General features: G+C 38.8%; 1 protein-coding gene across 5 annotated transcripts in view; it reads left to right on the top strand.

Moving 5' to 3' along the window:
- MCC (MCC regulator of WNT signaling pathway) overlaps nt 1-23372 on the top strand; it is a 189589-nt gene that overhangs the window by 149577 nt on the left and 16640 nt on the right. For all 5 annotated transcript variants that reach the window (XM_030469721.1, XM_030469722.2, XM_030469723.1 and 2 more), the window contains 7 exons: nt 6205-6351; nt 6673-6762; nt 7444-7592; nt 9662-9802; nt 10986-11086; nt 13642-13825; nt 20880-21114. In XM_030469721.1, the coding sequence (XP_030325581.1) occupies nt 6205-6351; nt 6673-6762; nt 7444-7592; nt 9662-9802; nt 10986-11086; nt 13642-13825; nt 20880-21114 (1047 nt within the window). The remainder of the gene's footprint in view (nt 1-6204; nt 6352-6672; nt 6763-7443; nt 7593-9661; nt 9803-10985; nt 11087-13641; nt 13826-20879; nt 21115-23372) is intronic.

The raw sequence follows: 23372 nt of genomic DNA, 5'->3' as shown, positions 1-23372 counted from the left end.
CAAATTAAATTGGGTGAAGTGAATAAGCTTGAAGTTGACCAGATCAATAGGTCTGTTACTTTAGACCAATGTCTGTAATCAAGTAGAGTGCTTTCAATACATTTTTCTCAGACTTGTTGGAGATGTAATTAAATTAGGTATTTACTGTACAGTTAACAGAGTGAGATGCTTTGTAGAGTAGTAGCTAGGAAACAACATACATATGGAGTTTGTTTCTCATGGGTCATTAGTAAATGAGGTAATCTCTTATTTCTGTAGGATGCCTGCCATGTAGCAGTTAATTTCATAACACAGAGGTTTATTTTACCTCTGTATGATATTGCCGTATTAAAAATCAAAAAGTCTGGGCCAGTGGGTGCCTTGGAAACTCCTTACACATAGCTGACCATAATCCTGAATCTAGTAATACAGATCAGATGCTAGGAAACTTCTGTACTAGATAATGGGATTATTATTACATGAAAATAAGGTTGTAATCAACTCAACACTGTTTACAACTGTTATTGGTAGAAACAGGCTTAAATAGTAGTAGAAAAAGTAATGTGTCCTTACACAAAATCTCTTGCATCCACCAGGGGAGTCAGATGAGCAGCACTGGTACAGCATAAACTCCATCATGACTGCAAAGTGAAGTTGCACGGTTTTAATTACTGCTCAGGAAAGTTACCAGATGATTAGTCCCAAGCAGCCTGCTGGCATGAGAAGCAGTGGGTGTGGGCAGCATTCAGGCTTCCCTGAGACTGTTCTGAAGAACTAAGTATGAAGTGAAAAAATGGTTGCAGCTCTGAAAGTCTGTTAAATCTGTTCTCAGTCATATGTCAACTTGTTCAGTTAATCAGATGCTTTTAATTGTGAGAATCATTCTGTGTCTGCTCCAAACTCATCTGAATTCACCAAACTGACCAGAACAAAACCAGGCTTAATATTTTAGCTATCTTCAATTTAAGACCTTCATGAAAACATAATCTGCAGAAGAGTATAGAAGTGCCATTTTAATTTGTGATCCCTCCAGCTGCCCAGATTGTCCCCGCTCTGAGAAACTTTATTTTAGTATAAGGACTCTCCCAAAATACCTTGTTCTTGCAAGGAGTTGAAACCTACCCAAACCACAGCAGCAGGCGGATCGTTTGCCTTGCAAGCATCCTTGAGCCCACACTGTTCTTGGGTAGCACGAAGCTGGCACAAGCTGCTCATTGTTCTTGTTTTGGCACCCTGTGTGTTGGGATCAGAAGGTATTGTTCCAGATTGCTAGAGAAGGCTGATATGTTATAGGCCTTTAGAGATTATTATGAGCTTGCAGTTCAAAGTGATTCTTGAACTGTTCTGTCTCCTTGTCTCTTGGTGCACACCAGAAACCTGAGGTAGCAGCCAAAATCTATTTCCATTCTCTGCCTCCTTGCTTATGCAGTGGTATCTCCACTTAGCTGGTAACGAACTAGAGCTTTGCTTTTACTTCCAAGCTTGTATGCAAATACCTAGTGATTAATCTGAAATTAAATGAGAAGAAGCCTGAGATAGGCTTACTGCCCTGACTTGTGTTTGCTTCTGTTCTCTTCTACTTCAGTTGTTCTCAGAGCTTCTAGGGAATCCACCCTTCACCCCCCATGTCACGTCATGCCATGTCTTTGGTTTTCGTTGCTTTGCATCGTTTACAGAGTGCAGCACCCAGATTATCTTTCTGCACAGAGGGACTTCTGTCTGAAAGGTGTCAGAAGCAGAGGAATCTTTGCTTAGTAAGATACTTGTATCACCGTAACCTCTCGTCCTAATTAAGAAAGCCATATATATAAACCCTAGTAGCATACCTGTTCTCCCATGGCTTGCTGTGTCTGTGTGTTGTACCCTTTCTCTGTTCCTCAAAATAATTGTTTGAACTGCAGATTGATTTTCAGATCTGCACTCCTAGTCACGGTTAAGTTCTTACATGCTTCTTGAATGTAAGAAATGCAGAGGAGATGTCTAACCTCATTCAGCTCCAGAGAATTCATTGAGGAGGTGGCCCTGATAAATACCAGGAAAGACTTCTTTACCGTACTCCCGTCAACCACAACAGACAAACTGAAAAATCAGACCTTGTTAGCTCTGGTGCTAACAGTTTAAGACATTCTGGGTGAAAATAATGACCACTGGGCCTGATTCAAAGGTTAAGGGTTCTTTAGGCTGGGAAGGGCCCTCACCAGTCAGAGCTGCTTGAATTGTTGCATTGGTTATTTCATTTTCCATCTTCCCTTCTGTCCTGGTTTTGGCTGAGATAGAGTTATTTTTCTTCTTAGTAGCTGGTGAATTGCTGTGTTTTGGCTTTAGTCTGAAAACAATGCTGATAACACACTGATGTTTTAGTTGCTCAGTAGCACTTACCTAATTAAGGACTTTTCAGTCTCTCATGCTTTGCCGTGAAAAGGGGCACAAGAATCCATGAGGAAGCAGACACAGGACCCCTGACACAAACTAGCAAAACTAGCACGTCATGCCCAGTATATAAACTTACCTGGAAGGGACTGATCACTGCTTGGGTCAGGCTGGGTATTGGTTGGTGGATGCTGAGCACTGTATTGTGCATCACTGCTGTTTATTGTTTTTTTTTCTTTCCTTTTTAGTTTTATATTCTCTTGCCTTGTTACTTCCGTTATCATTAGTATTATTAGTAGTAGTTTTATATTATACTTAAGTTACCGGACTGTTCTTACCTCAGCCCGTAGGGTTTACATTTTTTCGATGCTCCTCCCCATCCCCATGGAGGGGGAAAGGGAAGAGGTGAGTGAGCAGCCGCATGGTGCTGAGTTACCAGCTGGGCTTAAACCACAACACCCTCCATAGATTTGCAGTATGCATGGATAAATTGGAAAGTGGGAGAGGTCTGTTCATTTCCTGTGATTTGTTGTACTTCATCTTCCTCCACAATATAACAGGGAAAAAAATTGAAATGGTAAAAATGTTATTACTTGAAGGATTCAAAGATCCTGCATAATGGAACAGGCCACAGGTAGGATAGAAAGAAAAGAATCACAACCATGCCCCTTTTTGAAACTGGTTTGGGAAGAAAAGCAGTTGTCCTTTGAACGTGGAAATCAGTGACAAAACAGGCAGTCTTTATCTGTGGGTTTGTTTTGGTTTTTTTCTAATTTAGGATATATTTACAAATCATGTAGTTGTGAGTATGTGTGTGTAAAATACAAAGAGTTTTTTCTTAGGTTCATGATTGTAGATAATATTTCACCAGATTATTTTCTGTAACGCACTATGCATTTCTGCAAACATGTTTGCGATGCCTGCTAATGATTTATGAAATCTTTCATAAATCCAGCATTACTGTAGTGTGTTCTCTTCTACTCTTGCTGTCTTTTTTATTTAGTTCCTAAGGTATTATGGCACGAGGAATTATGCTTTCCCTACTTCCTACTCCAGTTCTCAGCATTCAGAGGAAAAAAAGGGTAAACAATTAGTTCATATTGCTAAACATTAAATAGTAATAAATAAAATTTCCAGTTACTTAAGCTTATATTAATAATTTGAGAACATCTGTTTGCACCTGACTTACTTGGGTATCTAGGCTATCTGTTGCTCTCAGGTCTAATGGTTCTGTTGCCTTGTGTCTCTTTTAATGCCCCTGATTCTGCTTTTTCCAAGGTTCCAGCACTATTTTACTTGTGGAATTGTTTGGACTTCCTCCAGCTCTTTAGAAGATCTTTGCTCTTTCCTTTTTTAATTGTGGTTTTCACAGATCTTTTCCTGAATTTCTTGGGTTTTCCTCTGGTTTTGCCCCCCCCCTTTTTTTTTTTTCCTTTCTGATCATATAATTAGATCTGCCAGTCAGCCACTTTCCATTTCAATTGAGAGTTTTAGGACCTTAAGGCAATTTTTATATCCTTCTGGATGTTTCCATCTTTAATATGATACAAGAGCTGAAGATATCTTTCTTTAAATCCTTCCTTGTTATTCCTCCCCAACTCACAAATCCACACTTTCCTGTCTTTCAGTGGAGCTTTTTTGGTTTTGTTTCATTGTCTGTCTTCACCCATCAGATTTTTCCAATTTTGTTATCCATTTCCTGTAAGATCAGCCCTTCCTCTCTCTCCCAAGTGTTTATTGTGTCTCATGTGCAGTACTGCAGTTACCTTCATTCTACTAATAAACGTTACCTTCAGATTAATTTACATTACCATTATCATTGGTAATGACACTTAAAATGGGTAGCAGCATTGAGCAGGGGTGGTCAGATATTTTTAATCATACTTTTTAACTAGACTTTTCAAAACTCATGCATTCACTGATCCAGAGAAAAAAAATAGGTCTTCTGAACTCTTTTTTTCTTGATTCTCGTTCTTTGGTCTTCCTTATTTTTCCAGTAAAATAACTACTAATGTGGAAAAGTACTTTTTGAGGAGATGGTGCATTACTGCTCTATTTACAGTGGAGGTTTTGGTGACCAGAAGTAGTTACTTAAGCTGTCTCTGGGCAATCTGGTGGGTGGGCAATCCAGTCATGAGACTCTGGCTTAGTGAATGTGTGAATTGTGAGATAGGTGATTTTATAGGTCACATAAACTTGCCGTGTTATTCTGCTCAGAATTACCATTCAGTACTCAGCATTGCTAAAGTCAGTTAAGTCATTTATAGCAATTAATTCAGCACGTAATTTCTCAAATGAAGGCCTGAATCAGTAAATACATCCGGAAGCATGAAGAAGTAGACAGTGTCTGTAAGTTGTGGTTGCTTCTATGATACAGTTTGAAAGCAGCAATTTGCATAGGTTGATAACTGTCCTGTGCTTTGAGTTTTCTTTTATAAATGCTTTTCTGAGGAAAGATTTGCCTGGCTACGGTCTTCGCTGTGTTCATTTTTCTTTCTGTTGCTAATGTTGTTTTACAGATCCTTAAGAATAATCGGCTTTGTAATCGTGGCCACTAGTCAGTGTGCAGTAATAAAACATACACTAAAGGAAACCTATCTGCATTAAAGTTTTATGTAGTGTTATCCTTACATAACGTGGCTTTAAACTTTGGAGTTAACAAATGCTTAGTATTTTAAGCGACTTTAGCACTCTGGTTGCCTTAAATTTGGAATGTTACTTGCTTTTGGACTGAAATCTTCCAGAACTAGATTGTGGGCATAGAAGAATATTTTAGCAATTTTGAAGTCAGATTTTGAGGCAGGGATTTGATTTTAGTAGAGAATACATGCCTAGTGGTTTTCCTGTTTGTTTGCTTTTAAACAATACCTCATTGAACTGGACCTTTGGTAAAATTTCACTAGTTCTGTCTTGTAGGTGGACTGTTACAACAAAATCTGCACAGAAACTTGCATATTAAAGTAAACACTCCATATTTGGGGAAGTCTCCTCTTCAGGTGGCTTTTTCCCTCTTCTCTCATCTCACACTCTTGGTTTGAGATTCTGTGGGAAAAATGAGCTCTGTCACTTTACCTTGTGGCATAATTGTTTTCTCTTAGGCAGACCATTTATTCTTTGTCTGTTAAGAATTATTGCAAGGTAAATGCTATAATCTTTAGCTCAGATATAGTTTGGTTCCTGCAGATTTTTTTTACCCTTTAGTCCTGAAAATCTTTTGATTTCAATTCTACGAGTATCCAATGTGTTTTGAGGACTGTGCAGTGTTTGCAGTGTATGTTTACAGAGCAATTTTGCAGACTGGTGGTTGGGTACTTTGCTGGTGTTTTCTTGTCTGTACATTACTTGCTATTTGGTAGCTTTACTTAACTATAGTTTTGAAAACACAATTAACATTTGAATTTCTTTGACCCTTATGTCAAAGTCATCATGTGGTATACTTATGTCAGGAGTGTTTTAAACACTGGAGCTTTCCATTAACAGCAGGATCTAAATTTGATTTGTTTAGACATCACAATCATAGGCTGGAGCATTAGCTTCACCCTTGAGAGAATAATTTCTATACATATAGTACAGCTGCACTGATGGGGTTGTATAAAACAAGCTGAAACTTTGAGTAATTACAGTATTACATTTGCATATTTCCACATTGCAGATAGTTTAAAAAAACTGACAATGGAATTTTAAAACAACCTCCATTCATCTGCTTCCCACATGAAAACTTTGCAGCCACCACAGGACAAAATACAACTTCAGTGCTCAAGCCAGAAGCAGTTAGGCTTGGCTAGACAATGAGAAAATCTCCAAACTATTTAAAACATAAAAGTGGTAAAACCAGAATGTTATGTTTTACTGTAGGTTCGGGAACTGCAAACACGTTTGCAAAGCGTACAGGCCACAGGTCCATCCAGCCCAAGTCGCCTCATTTCAGCCAATCGACCCATTAACCCCAGCACGGGAGAGCTGAGCACAAGCAGCAGTAGCAATGACATTCCTATAGCCAAGGTGAGCTATTGTGTGTTGCAGTAATACTTGTAATTATTGGAGGAAAGCTCAGCTTTTGCAAAGCTGCTGTGCAAGTGTGTGATGAACTAGGAGACACCTGGAATCTCCAGAGTTTTCTGGTATCCTAAGCAGGCCCATGAACTTGAGTTGCAGAAAGGAATTAAGTGCTAATTATTGTAATTCACTGTTACAAGACAGGTGTCAATTTTACACCTGTGTGGTACATAAGTTTATTCCAGGTTTGCAAGTGTAGCTAGTGAACAAATGCATTTTATGTAATCTTTATTGAGTTTGTAACCTGTGCAGCATTCTGACTTACAGATTGCTGAAAGAGTGAAGTTGTCAAAGACAAGATCAGAGTCTTCATCATCTGATAGGCCTGTCTTAGGATCAGAAATCAGCAGCATAGGGGTAAGGACTAATAATTATGTGCATGCATGATACCTTCTGAAAATAACCCGTGTTCCATTAAAAGCATTCTTTTCTTGCTAAATTAATATATGAGCTAACTGAAAATACTTTTAAAGTTATTTTGAGAAAAATATTTCAACAGAGAATATTTCACCCACTATTAAGATCTCATTTTCTCATAACTGATGGCTAGAAATCATTCTCTGAGTGACCTCAAGAGGATAATTTTGGAGTCAATTCCTCCAAAATATTATTCTTCAAGGAAACACTGTTCAGTTGCATTTCACAACTTCCAGTCAACAGATAACCAGGTTCTGCTTTGTGATGCCAATGTCAATCCATAACGCTGTTGTTACTATGTGTTAATATTTGTTTCTCTGAACAACTTAGCTCTTGCCTTTTGCTAAGCTTTTGATAAAAAAAGTAAATTGCATATTAGGCATTTTAAGTGTATGATGAAGCAGTGGGCTTCGCCTTTTGGTTAGTAGAATTTTAAATCAAAATAGCTTCTTGAAGTGGAAACTTGAAAATATTCTATTCAATGTAAAATTCATGATAAAAACTGAATAATGAATGCCTTGAAGTGAGTGCTTGCAAGCAAACACAACTATCAATGCAGACTGCTGTCAGAGGAATCCAGTTGTTGCCTACTCACAATGATGTATTAACTGCTGTGTTCAGGTGTCTAGTACTGTGGCTGAACATTTGGCACATTCCCTCCAAGACTGCTCAAACATCCAGGAAATCTTCCAGACTCTTTATTCACATGGATCTGCTATCTCTGAGAGTAAAATCCGAGAGTTTGAAGTGGAGACAGAAAGACTAAATAGGTAAGGTGAAAAGTTATACAGGCTCAAATGTGTTGTATGTTATTAGCTTTGCTAAAAAAAAAACCCAACCCCCCCCCAAAAAAAACCTCAAAAAAAAACCCCAAAAACAAAAAAAAAGTTTTTTTATCCTTTTCTTAGTTCATTCCCAGCTCAACTATGGCATCTGCAGTGGAACATAGTTCAGCTACTATGAAATGTAATTGATGAAGATTGAATCGTATACTAAGCATTCTTTCTATTAGTATGACAGTTTGGTCATGTGTTATTAGATCAGCATGGCACCTTCACCTGTGACAGTTTGCACTGTAGTGTCTTTCTTTATGGCTGACCAAGTAGACACGGCATCTTTTCTCATAAGGCACATCACTGCTAAAAATAAGGATTCCCCTAACTTATTCTCCGTCATTCTGGAATTAGTTTGCTTCATTTTGTCCTGAAGAAACAGAATTATAGCATTAACTTTATCAGTGAATGTACTGATGTACAGTGGTGTGGCATGTGTACCAGTAAATAGACTTCTGTCTGCAGAAGAAAGATTGCACATTTCTGATTGCAGTTAAAATACTGCCCTAATCTCTGTAAAAATCCATGCTTCATGTCCTTTTTTGGCAAATAAAAAATATAGATGAGGAATGTGAGAATTGTGTCTCAGCATGTTTCTTTCCAAGTTCTCTCTTCCCCACAGCTATCTCAGATTCAGTCTAATCAGTACAATCATTTATTTGCAGCTCATGTTTTTGTAGTGCTGCAAAATCTAATTCCTTTTTCTCTTTTTTTTTAATCTCCTTACTTTATTTTTTCTGTTCACTGCGCCAGTATGCCTTGGCAACATGTATCCATATAGGAGGTGTCAAAAATGATACAGGATGTGAAACTTCTGAGGCTCTTCATTAGGGACTGTAGTGATAGGACAAGGGGTAATAGGTTCAAACTTAAACGGGGGAAGTTTAGGTTAGCTATAACGAAGAAGTTCTTTACTGTGAGGGTGATAAGGCGCTGGAACAGGTTGCCCAAGGAAGTTGTGAATGCTCCATCCCTGATGGTGTTCAAGGCCAGGTTGGACAGAGCCTTGGGTGACATGATTTAGTGCAAGGTGTCCCTGCCCATGGCAGGGGAGTTGGAACTAGATGATCTTAAGGTCCTTTCCAACCCTAACCATTCTATGATTCTATGATTCTAGCAGCTGGGAAAGTCAGGGTTTGTTCTGATCGCTGAATAAATGATATACTAGCCCTTCTTGTGTTTGTTAAGAAGTCAGTGTTTTTAGAGTTCTGGATGGCACTTTCTTCATTAGCTGCCTGTCCAAATTTTGAAATAATTTGCCTGTCTGTTTTCAGTGTATGTTCAACTTTAACAATTAGGCATAATACATTGACATGTAGTGCAGTTGTTAGCAGTGAGAATAAACAGTAATACTGATATTCTGAAGCCTCATTTTCAGGTTCAGAGTTAACCTCATTGAGAAGAATATTGCAGTTAATGTCGGAATGAGCTTCTGTTTGACTATTGCCAGAACTTTTGGAGATTTCATTGCCTCATTGTATTTTGGAAGTTACCTCTTTAATCACAACCAGAATATTAGTTCAAGGGAAATGATTATTCAGGATGTTCCAAAGAAAGGGGGCATTTATGCAGCTGCGTGATCTCTACACACACCTGCACATTGCATTAATGAATATGCCACTTAAAACAAGAAGCAAATGCGGCATCAGGAAGTAAGGAATGGAGGAAGAAAAATTAAGCAAAAGGTTAACATGAAACTGGCCTACGTGGTCTTGTGGCTACAAGATAAGGGTAACAAGTTTTCTGCTTGCTGCTGTTGTACAGGGTTATAATTACATTTTATGGGGAGGGGAGGAGAGGAGAAGGAGAAGAGGCTGTCCTAAGAGAAATTAACTGTCCTGTTGGCTCTTGATATGGAACACAGAACATACAGATTTTGACATCTTCATTAAAACCTTGCATAGACCAGATGGTATTTGTTGTTTTAAATTATGATTGTTCTAGAGTTTTCAGGAGAGTGTCTGCAAGCTAATTTTGAAGGTTACAAATTACTTCCTTTTGTGCAGCCGCATTGAGCACTTGAAGTCCCAGAATGACTTGTTGACAATAACACTGGAAGAGTGCAAGAGCAATGCTGAAAGGATGAGCATGCTTGTTGGGAAGTACGAGTCCAATGCCACAGCCCTCAGGCTTGCATTGCAGTACAGGTATGTACTTACGCAGAGGGTGTTTCAGACAGAAAAAGAGGGGGTGATGAGGTTTGATAGAAGTCTTTGGGAGTGAAATTGTTGGTGTGCCATAGTACCACTATTTAGGTTTGTTCCCTATTTGAAAAATGCCACCTTGGTTAAACTACGTGAAAAACTACTGAGCTGAAATGACTGATACAAGTGTATTTCAGCCCTGGTTTACCAGCAGGAGTCAACTCGATCTAATAGATATGTACACATTTATCTTTTTATTTTTAAATACTGAATTAACCTTTGAATTAGGGGTTGTGTGTAGGCTCAAACTGTTTCTGCTGCATCGAGTCTTAAGATACAAATTTTCTGTATTAGACTGACACCTTTCACAAGAGCAGTGGACCAAGGAGTAGTATTGTACTCCACATAATTCAAGGTGACTTTATATTACATCAGTTGGAGTTGTGGATGAATTGCTTGGTATTTGGTTATGAGTATCTAAATTTGCTCTGAACTATATGTAAAAGATGGTGTCATTTAACTCCTTTAACTGCAATTGATTTCGAACAGGCAGTTCTGGTCTTAAGACAAATTTTGGGCCTTTTGAAGAATGTATTCTCTTACTATCTGCCTTGAGCAAATTACAAGGAAATGTAAATTGCAAATAGATATATTAATGTATTTATTTTCAAAAGCATTAGAATGCAACAGGAATGAGTGACTTACAACTGTATTGAGAAGCTGTTCTGTTGTAAGGAGGAAAATCTTACAGCTAGGAAGAAGTATTTTCTTGTCTTTCCTTCTTAGCATACTTTGCATAGTATAGTTATGTTAGCAGAGTTTAGAATACTGTATTTTGTATAGTAAGAAGGCCTGAACAAAGTTTTTCAAAGGGATCCTGTCAACTACTGTTCATATTGCTGACGGTTCAAAGCATGCTTCTGGAGCTTACTTCACATCAGGTAATTCTGTTCTGTTTTTAACTTGTTACATTACTTGAGGCCAACCTGGGACCATCAGAGGGGAAGAGAGAATGTTGGATGTTTGTGATAGAAGCTGTGCATGTTATGTCATTTAATATTCCTGCTGCTAGACAAGTATAGGGAATCATGCAGCTCATCAGTCACCTACCTCTGTTGCAGGTATTCTTCCCCTCTAAGTTGCAGATACGTTTTGTGAGACTTCTGTGGTTTGTTTTCTCTTTCAGTGAACAGTGCATAGAAGCATATGAGCTGCTGTTGGCATTGGCAGAAAGCGAGCAGAGTCTTATTCTTGGACAGTTCAGAGCTGCAGGTGTTGGTTCTGTTGGTAAGATGTCAATGAATCACTTTTTTTTTCTTTTTCATGTCAGTTACCATTTGACTTAGTTATAACAGTGAATCAGCTCGTGACCCATCACTTAACAATGCTTTCCAGTCTTTTCTTGATTTTAAATAACTAAATAATTCAACACACCAAAAAAAAATAGGGGAAAAGAAAAAGAGACTGGAATCAAGTCATAAAGTTCACCAGAAGTTTAAATTCACCTACGTATGTTATCGATCACAAAGGGATGTCTATTCTGGCAAAGGTTATTCACCTACAGGCATGCAACTGAGCAGAGTGGAATTATTAAACAATACTCATGAGCATATGTGTCTTAGGGCCGTACAGCTGTGTGAACTGCAAGGACAGATACTGTTTGAACCAGAAACACTTACCCCTAGAAGCTGAGTACAGTCTATGAAAAGCTAGGGTTAAGACAATATAAAGGTAGCACTGAGTAGTGTCCAAAAAAATGGCTCTAGTTTTTCAGTCCACATTTTGCTTTTGCTCTGAAATTTTAAAACACCATCTAATGTTTTACTGCGTTTTCAGGGGTATTAGCCTATATGTTCTGGGTTTCTTCTTACTTTGTGGATAGTTAATCTTGCGGCTAGGTGGTTGTGTTTTTTGATACACTGCTTACCAAGTAATGGAATGAGCCACTATCGTAGGTACAGGTGCTGGCTATGGTTTTCAAATAGAAAGAGGTGTTTACACAATGAATGTTAATCTGGGTTTTATAGCCCCATTCCTTTTATCAATAGGAGAAGGTAGCAATAATAATCTTCAAGTAGAAAGGGGGAAACCTTCAGAGAGAGAAAAATAGCTCTTCGTGCTATGCTGAGATGTTGTAATTGCCTGGCTGAGACAGTATTACAGCACTAGCTTCTCAGAAATCACTGAAGTGTAAACAGAAAGCTTTTAGAGACAGAGTGACCATCTGGCTTGATGTGGTCAACCTCTTGTTTCAGATGACTAGATGCACTCAGCCCACAGTTGCTGTGCTGCTAACCATGTCCCTTATTTTGTGTCTCTCCCAGTGTTAGAAGTAGGCCCTTGTGTACATGTCTTGGCCTGTGCAATGTGTGCCATACAGTAAACATTAGAGTGGATGTCTGACATTTTCATCCACCTTTTTTCCAAACTCTGATCATTCCTTTCCACAATGTACTAAGGAGCTTTCCCTGCTGGCAGAGATAAGTGGCCAGCAAAAGTGAATTTTGTCTTTGATTTTCTGTTCACATAGGTGGCAGAAAGAAATCTTAGAAGGGAGAAATACTTTGGGTTTGAGTACGGTTTCATGTCACATGCATTTTATGAAAGACGGTGTCATTTAGTTTTTATCAGATGTCTGTCTACAGCTCCTGGTTACGGTATTACAAGTTACAGCCCTGTGATAGAAATAGTGACCATTCCCTATTACATGATGCAACTTGGAGGAAGTTGTGTTTGGTTTATATACCTTTCCTGCACCATGAAATTTGGTTAAAGTGCCTACATAGCAGATTTTTTTGTTTGAAGATAAGCCAAGTTTTGTATCAGCATCTGTGAGTGGAAGTTCATGAGAGTTGCTTCTGCATCACTTAGAGCTGAGCATATCCAGCTGCTCTTAACAGAAAGTTCTCCCTTCCTTTCTTTCACATTGTTGTTTTCCAGTGCATCGCAATTCAATTAGCAAGTATGAAGTATGGGTAGTTGGTCTTTGACTCGAAGAAGGATAAAATTAAAATCTGACATAGAGCAAACCGGGGGGAGGGGAGGTTTATTAATACTTTCTGACATCTTTGCATTGCATTTGGTAAATTATGAATAAGTTGTAGCTTTGGTCAGAATTTCAGTGTAGCCACTAATGTGTCTAATGACTTGACTCTGCTGGAGTTAGGATTGTAAATATGGTGACAGTGGTGGTTTATGTCTTGTCTCTGATAAAGAGGTGGCTTACCAGCTGCACAGATGCTATATAACCACTAGAAATTATTAGCAAATTAATAAACACCAGTGCTAGTTTTCATTGAGTTTAGTATGCATGACGGTAAACTCTGAAAGGCTGCTTCTAGGCTGTAAGGCAATTATTCAGCTGGAAAGGCAACCTGTAAGAAGGTGTTCTGGCAAACCTTTAGGCTGGAGTTGAGGGTGGTTGTGAGAAAAAGCACTGGAAATGGCTGCACTGTCAAACAGCACTGGACTGATTGAAGTAGAAGTTGTAATTAAGGCTAAGGTTTTTTCCAGTGAATTATTTTGAGAATCCTAACCTAATCCTAACGCGCAGCGCACACCCTTACAAACAGACAAACTAGCTAAGATAAAACATTACTTAAGACATGTACCCAGAGCATCAAGTACCTGAAGCTTGTGGCTGGGAGAGAGATGCATTCGGGCCAGTAGCCCAGTTACCAGTGATGCTCACACAGAAGTAAAATTGTTTTAACATCACAGATTTGTAATTTATTGTCATCTTCTTGGTATAAACTGAGAGCACGCAGAAGGATCTCTACTCTTGCCTTAATTTGTATCACCCTCCTGAAAGCTCTGAAACAGATTGTTTGCTTGAAAACTAGGGGACCAGACAGGTGATGAAAACATCACTCAGATGCTTAAGAGAGCTCATGACTGCCGGAAGACAGCTGAGAATGCAGCAAGAGCCTTGCTGATGAAACTAGATGGGAGCTGCGGCGGAGCCTATGCAATCACTGGCTGTAGCGTGCAGCCCTGGGAAAGCCTGTCATCCAACAGCCACACAAGGTAACTGCAACTCATCTGCTCTCCTAATCCCCAAGGTTGCTGAACTACCTCCGTCATCTCAGCCCGCTGGCTTCTTTGTTTTGATTTGTAAGTCACCATACGTCAGTGGTCTAATTGGCTTTAGACTTTGAGCAACTCCAGCCAAGAAGAGTTCTGTATAAATCTGTTGCAAAGGAGTGATTCTGGACTTCTGTCTTCCTCATAAAGGGGAAAACCATTATGTTTGTCCTACTTCAGTGACTTTATTGCTGTTTTATTGGAATTCAAGTTGTGTACTTCTTATTCATATCTGTTGTATGCAGACAGCACAGACGTACTGAGAACCAGAGATCAGAAATATGCTTTCATGAGCATTTTGGAGTACTCAAGAATTTTTTCTAAATGTTGCAAATCTAGTCATTATGTTTTAAACAATTTCCTCTCCCTTTTCATTCTGCTTTGCCCCCGTTCCAAATTCCCCATTCTGTTCTTTCACATGTGGAGTGGCAAATGAACTTCATCACAGAGTTGATTCTTCCAGGAAAGGGTAGATATTGCAGTTTTTCTGAAGAAAATAAGGAAACTTGCATGAGCTATTGTTGCAGAAGTGTTCCAGTTCAAATACATCTGCTGGCAGCTTCATTTTGAGTCATTGCCTGCCTGCAGTATAATTGCGCTCTGTGCAGTGAATATGTGCGCTTGTGCTTGTGTATGGACACAAATTTGGCAAGCATCCTGGATAAAAATAGATGAAAATTTTTCTTTTTAAAAGATATTTTGGTTCCTCAGATTCACTCTAAAACTTAATTTTAATTCAGTTTTTGAGCCAGTTCTTTATTCAAATGCTGTCATTTTTGACATTTTAGAAGTTTATTTTAATACCATATAATTTCTTCTTGCTGTTGCCTTCTCCAAAGGATGCTATTTCCTGCTGTATGACTAGCATGGAATAGCTGAGAAGTGAGCAAAAAGATAACCTGAAGGAACAGGGTCCAAATGTGAGGTAAATTTTTAAGTTTTATTCTAAGAAGCTTTATGATGCGCTTTCAGTTCAAGAAAGCTGTATTTTTACATAGAAATTAATGTGACAGCATCTGCGCTAGTAACATGGTCACTCATGAGACACAAAGCTGTTTCAAATTCTTGACTTGCCTCGCTTTAGTTTGCATGCACTTATGCCATTATCTACACCTGCATGTGAACAGGTTATGACCACACAAAGCAATATCTCTGCCTAGGCTGAGCTTGTTGTCCATGCTGTTATTTGAAAGGGTCATTTTCTTTGTTCATAACTACACCTCAGCAATTTTCTTGCTTGTGAGATATCTGGTATGTAGTCAAAGCATCTTTTTTTATTTAAGTTTAGTTTGTTTCCAGTATTGATGGGGGGAAATGGTACCTCTTTTATTGCCTATTCTCCTAGCCTTTCGCTGAAAGTGCTTGTAGGAGTATAGTCTCTACGGTCCTTGCATTGTTAAACACATTTTTGGTTTTTAGAGGGGAAAGATAAGGAAGGGATGTGTATGTGTTTGGGGAAGAAAATCATCCCTCGTGCTCATTGTTTGCCTTGAACATTTTGTGTTCAGCTGGCACTGTGTGTACATGCGCATGTAACATGCTGGCTGAGTAGATAAAGTTTCAGCAGAATATGATTAAAATAACATAGGATTTCAAATTTCATCAGTATAAACTGTGTCATGAAATGTAAAAATGCAAATGTAAATTCTTCTGTGTGCAAGAGAGACATTTTAGATAAAAGTCATTATTATTGTAGGACTTTTTTTTTTTTTTTTTCTGGTGGAGAGCAAGATACTGCAGTGAATAAGGTAACTACTATTACCTGCTTTGATATATGTAGAACATGAGAGAGAAAAGTACTCCGTCACCCAAAGGGTACACAGCAAGTCAGGAACTGGTCATACGGGCAATCTGATCTGATCATCATTTAGACATTGTCATCTCTCTCCACTCCCCCCACACCCAATATAATTTGTCTAAACATACATGTGAAAATATTTTTTTAATTTTAGCTTCTCCATGAAATACAAATCTCCTCTTCCATTCTGTTGTGTTATGTGATACGTGGTAAAGGTGTTTTCAGGTTGCTCCCTCCTGTGGACCCTTGTCTCACAACAGAGGCATATCCTCTTCAGTTTAGAGACACATGACACTGTGACAGCCCATAAGTGGAAAATCTGTGTTGGTTTAAAAGGCACACACTTTATTTATATCAGTAAATGTTCTATCTCTGATTTAAAAAATTGATGATTTTGCCTATAATTCTCCTATCATTCTGGATTCCTTTTCGTTCTCTCTAGGACCCTATTCCTGTTTTTTGGAGTTATCCTGCCTATTTTGCCAGCTTTCTCAACCCATTCATGTGTGTTCCCTTGCCACTTGGCTCCCTGCTGCTTTTGACACACATCCCCTTCCTGCAGACCTCTAGTTCTCTCTTGATTCTTTGATGTTGATGATTTCCATTTGCATTCATGATCCATTACAGTAGCAATCCAAGCACAAATAGGAAAGCGGACTACAGATTTCTAGCTATTTAGTGGTTGGACTTGATGATCTTTAATTTTTTTCCAATCTAATTGATTCTATGATTCTATAATTCTATTCCTGCAAGCTTAATGTCTATAAAACTGGTGAGTAGAACAAGCCTACATCACTAGTAAGCATTGTGTGAACCTCCATTTGGGAACCACTCCATTGAAATGAAAACATTTTTACATTATGTGGTTCAAACATACTCCGAATCTGCAAGACTGATCTTTTGCTATGGCTGTTTCAGTGTTGCATGCTTTTAGTTGCATGTATGTATTGCTGTCTTTTCCCTTTGAAATTAACCGAGCAAAGAGGTAGTGGCATGATGAAAAGTCGTCTTGGCTGAGACTTGTGACAAATGAGTAATTCTGCTTGCTGTTCAGAATCCCGTAGAATAGGAACATAAATGCAATTGTTGACCCATCTTTCGCTTTGGCAATTCAAATGAGATTCTGAATGTCAATGCTGAATGTATTACTGGGAATAAATACTTGGTGAGCCACTAGTGACAAGTGGTTAGGAATGTAAAAGGGAGCAACTCAGATATAAATGAATGAAATGCAATGAAAGAGCATCGCAGAGGTTGTTACTGCTGAAGTAGATAAAAATAATAGCAAGCATCTCAAATTATTTAGTTGGCAGCAGCACAACGTTACCAATTCATTTTTTGAAAATAGAAATAGGTCTGCAGTGTAGTTGGAAGTCATAATTATTTTAATGGTCTGAAGCTAACAAACATTGCCGACAAGGTTTGACTGCACCTTAAAAAGAAGGAAACAAAAGAGAAGGACTCTGCTTGTAATACCAATTGAAAACAGTGGCTTTTATTCTCTGCAGTGCTAGTAAGCCCAACCTTACATCTGGATTCATGGGGGAAAAGATCTGGTCTCTTACATGCGAAGGGAATTCTTTTCAGTGTTACACAATGTCACAGAATATCTGAACTCAGCCAAATGTAGGACTGTATCTCTCATCAGAATCACCTCAGATTTCAGATAAGTAGCTGACAGACAAGATTATCTTGGCTGAAGTGTGCAAATAAGTTATTTTAAGATATCTGTTGGGATATATCTTTGTTATTTAGCACTTCATTGCCAGACTGAACTATTCTCAGAAGGAAGCAGAGTAGTTTCACCAAAGGTTCTAACTTTAGCCAAATATACTGTTGTTTGTCTTTTGGCTGGTTGGAGTATTTTTCAGTTTCTCAGGAAGTCACTATCTTTTGGCTTTGTGCTCCTTCATGTCTCAAGCCACAGCATTCACCTACAAGATGGTGGCCTGCTTATACTCTGTATCAAAGGCATTTTTTAAAGTGTACGGCTGCATGCAGACATTCAAGCAAGTTTTGTGGATTTTGTTCTGACAGCATTGTAGTTCTATCAATTTCTGTATTGTCTGCACAATTGCTGAGTTGCACATTTATTTATTGACTTGATTTTTAACAGATGAACTGAAGCTTACAGAGTTTTATGGACAAAATCTTGTACAGAAGTTACTCACACATAGGCACTATTGGAAGCCTCATTTATATCCATCAGCTGAGTTTCATATACACACGTGCATGTGAACACACACATGCATGCCAGCAAATAAAACTGCACATCATGCTAGATCGACCTGCATATTTTCCACAGGCTGTGTATGAAAATTGACATCATCCAGGCATGACATTATTGTAAAAGACTGGAGGGATAAAGCAAGTGGGAAGAACATTTCTCTTGCTTGTTATGAATACAACAGCAGTGAGAATGAGCAGATTGTTGTTGTGTTCCCTCCAAGTGTGATGAAATTATGATCCTTTCTCTGTCCTTACCTGTATGCTTCAGACATGAGAAACTGCACATCTTTTGCAAGAGTTTCACGCAGTTTTTGGATGGATGCGTTATACTACATACGCATTCTGTCAGTCTGTTTTCATTTGTCCTCATTGCTGTTAAGAAGAGAGAGCAATATCTGAAACTCAAGGTCATATGCTCACCAGCTGTGGGCCTTAAATAGCGCAGCAATGCACTAGTATTATGGAGAGCTGTATGATGGGGCTTTTGAGGGAACACACTCTGGCAGAGCTGTTCTGTGGGAGTTCAGAATCACTGCAGTGTGTTTCCATCCCTCATCATCCAGCCTTATTTTTACAACAGTCCGAAGTGGGCTTCGTACCCCAGCTTTCTGCTTCCAAGTCTTCTGGGTAGAATCTTGTTGCTAAATGGGAGGGGGAGAGGAGAGAAAAGGTTTATTGTGTGCTGGCTGAGAGGCTGAGACAGCTTTATTGCTATGCTCCTCTCACCTTTTTACAAGAAAAGAAAAAAAAGAAAAAAGAGAAGAAGAGCAACTTGCTAGCAATGCACCAGAGGAACCAACTCAGCTGCAGACAGGCAGGCAGCCAGCCAGGACTGACGTAAAAGCAGCTTGAGTACCACTGGCAACAACCCAGACTGCCTTGCTCAGTTTGGACTGCTCCCCCCAAAAAACATATGTGCATAGCTGTGGATCTTTAAGGGCCAAAATCTGTGATTATTCAATGAGTACAAGGTCCAACAGAACATAGCAGTAGACCTTCTGCATTTCTACTCAGGTTTCATTCTCAGCAGGAGAGCTAGGTTGGTTTTTTTTTCCCCTTGGCAAGCGAAGAAAACTGAGATGAGCTCTTTGCGTCCCAAGATTTGAAGCCTGTGTAGGTTTTAAAAGTTATTCTTCCTCCAACAGCAGCTGTTTTATATTTAATCCAGAAAAACTGTGCAATTGCTTTAGGTGCTGAGGAAACTTGCAACATGACTTCGGTACAGAATAAAGTATTTTCACATTGTTATCCCTATGATTTTTATATCACTGTCTACTTCAGAAAAGTATCTTTAGACTCAATAAATCTTGCTTTACGGTTTCAACATTCTCTAATGAAAAGCTAAAACTATGCCAACCCAAATCATTCTATGAACACAAATTTGTTTCAGTCTGGAAGGGCTTTTATGTAGTGTAGGTAATGGGTGTTTTTAGCTTCACTGCAGATAGTAATGGTAGAAGACAAAAGCAAAGACCAGTTTACACTTGTGGTAAATATGGCACCTATTATCCCTAAGAAGAGGAAGGAAAAAATGGGAAATTGATAGATAAAACTGTGGTAAAGAACTGTAATGCGGTATTTCATGAGAGGGAAGGATTTTGAAAAGTCTTTGTAGGCCTGCCAATTCTTCATCTCCTCCAAGGCTGTGCTTGGAATTTGTGGGAAGATTGGCAATTAGAGGCACTTAAAAATCATTCAGCTTTAGCTGCAGTAGAACCAAAAGAAAAGAGAAAAATCAAGCCTGTCTTGATAGGTTTCCCCTTTTTCACATGCGGAATATATTTTAGGATTCATCCTGATTCCTACAGCATGTAGTGGGTGAGGCTTTTTTTCTTCGTACAAAAATGTTGAACAGCAGTGCAATTTGATACAGAAAGTGATTTATTCCCCTGATGATAACTGAGATCATCTCGCATTCCAGACAAGCACAGTTAATGGATGACTTATCCTTCACCCGGCAGCTGATTACAGGACCTCAGGAGACAGCAGACAGCTTTGAGTGAGGTTATAGAAACAACATGGCATTTTATTTTCCTTTAGTATTATTGCAATTATATTCAGCCCTGGAATGCTATGGTGGTATCAGTCTTGGCCCTCTGCAGCACTGACGTGTGTAAGTGGGTAGGCAGCACTGAGCCACCATTGCTCTAAGGCATTAGTTCTCCCTTTGTGCAGTCTCCGTGTAAAGATTTGTGAGGCAAACTAATAGGCAGTCATTTGTTTGTAGGTAGGAGAAGTTCTGCAAAGTCTGATGATGACTTTTTATTAAAAATTCTACTAACTTAGGAGTTTTAAGCCCTCCAGCCCTGAAAAATTGTCAGTGAACTGAGGAATGCATCTTAACATGAATTGAAAGAATGTCAGTGTACTCCTGACAATTACCAGTGTAATTCTGCTCCAGTTGATTCCTACAAGTGTCCATTAAAAATGTCTAAGCTGATAACTCATATTGCTGTCAGCAAAGATCAGTGAAGACTGGACTGCTGCTTTCTTTTTTAGCAGATGCTTCTTCCCAGAGAAGATGAAGACTTAGTGTGTGAGCAGCAGAGAAGCTTGCTGTGCTAGGGTACTGCTAAGAAATCTTCAGTAGCTATTTATTTTCTTTTTTCTATTAAAAATCTGGTTTCAGAAGATGTGATTCCAGAAACTGTACTTCACTTACGTGTCACTAAATACCTGGCTTTGCAGGGAAATTGTCACATGATTCAATTTTCTCATGCAGCTTAGAGAATTAATTTATGTTCTGAATTTGTCACACCCTCTGCATCTTCTGAGCATTGCAACATCCAGTCCACGCTGTGTATGTCCTTTCTCTGAACTTTTAAGGAAGACTCAGATGTGTTGATGAACTACTCGTGGTGGGGGGTGTGTGTGTGTGTGAGTTGATACAGATTTTGTTCTGTACAGATCTGGAACAAAATACAGATTTTGTTCCAAACTTTTTTAAAATACTGTTCTTTCTCTTTCTAGTACTACCAGCTCAACTACAAGCAGTTGCGATACAGAATTTACAAAGGAGGATGAGCAACGGCTGAAGGATTACATACAGCAGTTGAAAAACGACAGGGCAGCAGTGAAACTGACAATGCTGGAGCTGGAAAGCATCCACATTGATCCCCTTAGTTATGACGTTAAACCTCGAGGAGACAGCCAGAGGCTAGACCTGGAAAATGCGGTCTTGATGCAGGAACTTATGGCAATGAAGGTATTTTATTTATATCCAACAGGCTAACTGCACTGCTGACAATGCCCCTGTGCTACAAAACATTCTCAGTCACACACATGGGATGCTTTGGTAGTGATCACTGGGTAATAAAGGGTAGCTTCATTAAAACAATCAGAGCTGAACACCCAGAAGTCAGAAAGTGAGAAGCAGTGCATTAATACTGATGAAGTACATGTGTTTTGAATTAGGAGAGGACTTCATCCATGGCTCTGAACTCGGAATGGTCTGCTTGACAAATGGTGCTCTGGCTGAGAGGTGTGGCAGCTGAGTTGCTTGAGGGTGACCAAAAGCATGATACAGAACTTCCCAAGAGACAGTTCGTTACTTAGAAGCTTGCAAATGTGTATCTTGAATATCTGTGAACTGAAGCAGAACAAATTTACCTCCTTTTAATGTTGTCACAGGAGGAGGAATGGCCTATCAGAAGCTACCATCCCTAATGCTCTTCAGTGGTCGGTCACAAGTCCAGAGCTGTTCTAGGCACTGTGTTGCAATCTGTAGCTTTGTTCAGAGCCTGAGCAAAGAGTATGGTGTGTAGTGATTTGCAGTAACACAAGTTTTTCGAGAAAACACTGGTCCTTCAGGCCTGATTTATACATAGAGTTCTAAGGAGGTGATCGAGAAAAACTGACCTTTATTGACCAGGTATAGAACTCATGTCATTTTAAATTTGGCTTCTGTATTGAGTGCGAGAGGTGAACTAAAACATAGGAATATATCAAAGGCAAGCAAGCCTTATACAAGCACTTGGCTGCATTTAGAAATTGTCTGGGTTTTGTTCAGTTTAAGTAAGTTTAATTTCTGCATGTTGACAAGTCCTATTTTAGTCAACTAATGGCAGATATATGTTAGGTGATGGTATCACGTGTGACAGCAAATCCCAATAGTTTTATAAGCTTCTAAAGCTATAGATTTTTGTTCTGGTCTGCTGCTGCTGGCTAAGTCTAGAAATTATAATTATGTTCTTACTGGTGCTGTTTTTCCATGATGACAAATACAATTTTGCAATAATGCATTCAATATTTGCAGTTCAGAAAAAAAAGATTGCCTGCTACCAGTCAGAAGATTTAAAGTTATTTTAGTTGTTAGAATATATTGTGGCCAACAGCAATATATTCCCCACAACTAAAGCATTCAAGATGTACTGGAAAATATTTGTAGATAATTATATGTATATTTCAGATATCACATGTCTCTTCTTTTGCATCCAGATCTTACGTGAAATCTCTTGTACACCATTCTTCTATCTTTAAATTGATAGGTAAAGGCAAACTGCAGAGCTGTCCTTTGTGATTAGTGCTCTTGCATTCCCTGACATGGAAGGGACAGCAATAATTGCATATCATAATTTCTGCTACGGTTTTGAGTGCTGGTAATCCTTTTGTTCATTAAAAGATCATCCAACTTGTGTTTTACACTCATAACTTTTGTCTTGACCTAACACATTGAGTTTTCACTGCAGGAATTGTCCATAGAAGAAGAAGAAATCTTTCTTCTTGATTGGTTTCTGTATAGTGCTACTACACACATTTTACACAGGTGGCTGAAGTCATCTTAAGTCCTTTCTAGTTCAGAAAAACTGATAGTTTTCTGTTATTCATTATAATTTGTTATTCATTATAATTTATATTCATTATAAAAACTGTTATTCATTATAATTTGTTGTACTTTGCTGGAATTTACAACTGCAGGAAGTTACTAGGTTTCTGAAAGGGGCATGGTGAAAACTGAGGTTTGTCAAAACTTGCAATGGATTTGTTGGTAAGTGCTCTCCTGCTGTAGAAATAGGAAATTCCTGCCTTTGTTCTATGCATAAAGCATTAGAAAAGGCACAGTAACACTCTGCTTGCTTTGGTCACAAGAGAATATGCTACCTATTAGCATTTATGATTATTCCTTAGGTCTGCATTACATCTTGCTCACATTCAGCAAGCTATAACATAGCTGAACGTAAGGGCAGGACTTATGTATGTCTTGGCCTTTCTGAGTGTATTGTTTCTATCTGCTACTTGAAACATGTACCTTATACAGAATAGTGTATGCATCTGTCTTTTTCTGAGTCAGTTGGGGAACTTAAATTTCCTTACTGTATTTTATTTAACTTGAAGTAGATGGACTCACATGTGCTGCAGAGGACTTCATCATGTAGCAGCTCTTAATTTGTTCCCTCCCTTTCACATTCTAGCAAGGATGGTACAGCTTGATTAAGCTGCTCAAGGATTTTCTGCATTGCTGGG

This window comes from Strigops habroptila, chromosome Z, assembly GCF_004027225.2.
Source record: "Strigops habroptila isolate Jane chromosome Z, bStrHab1.2.pri, whole genome shotgun sequence".
Taxonomy (NCBI): Eukaryota; Metazoa; Chordata; class Aves; order Psittaciformes; family Psittacidae; genus Strigops; species Strigops habroptila.
The sequence above is the reverse complement of the archived record's forward strand: the minus strand, read 5'-3'. Positions and strand labels throughout refer to the sequence as shown.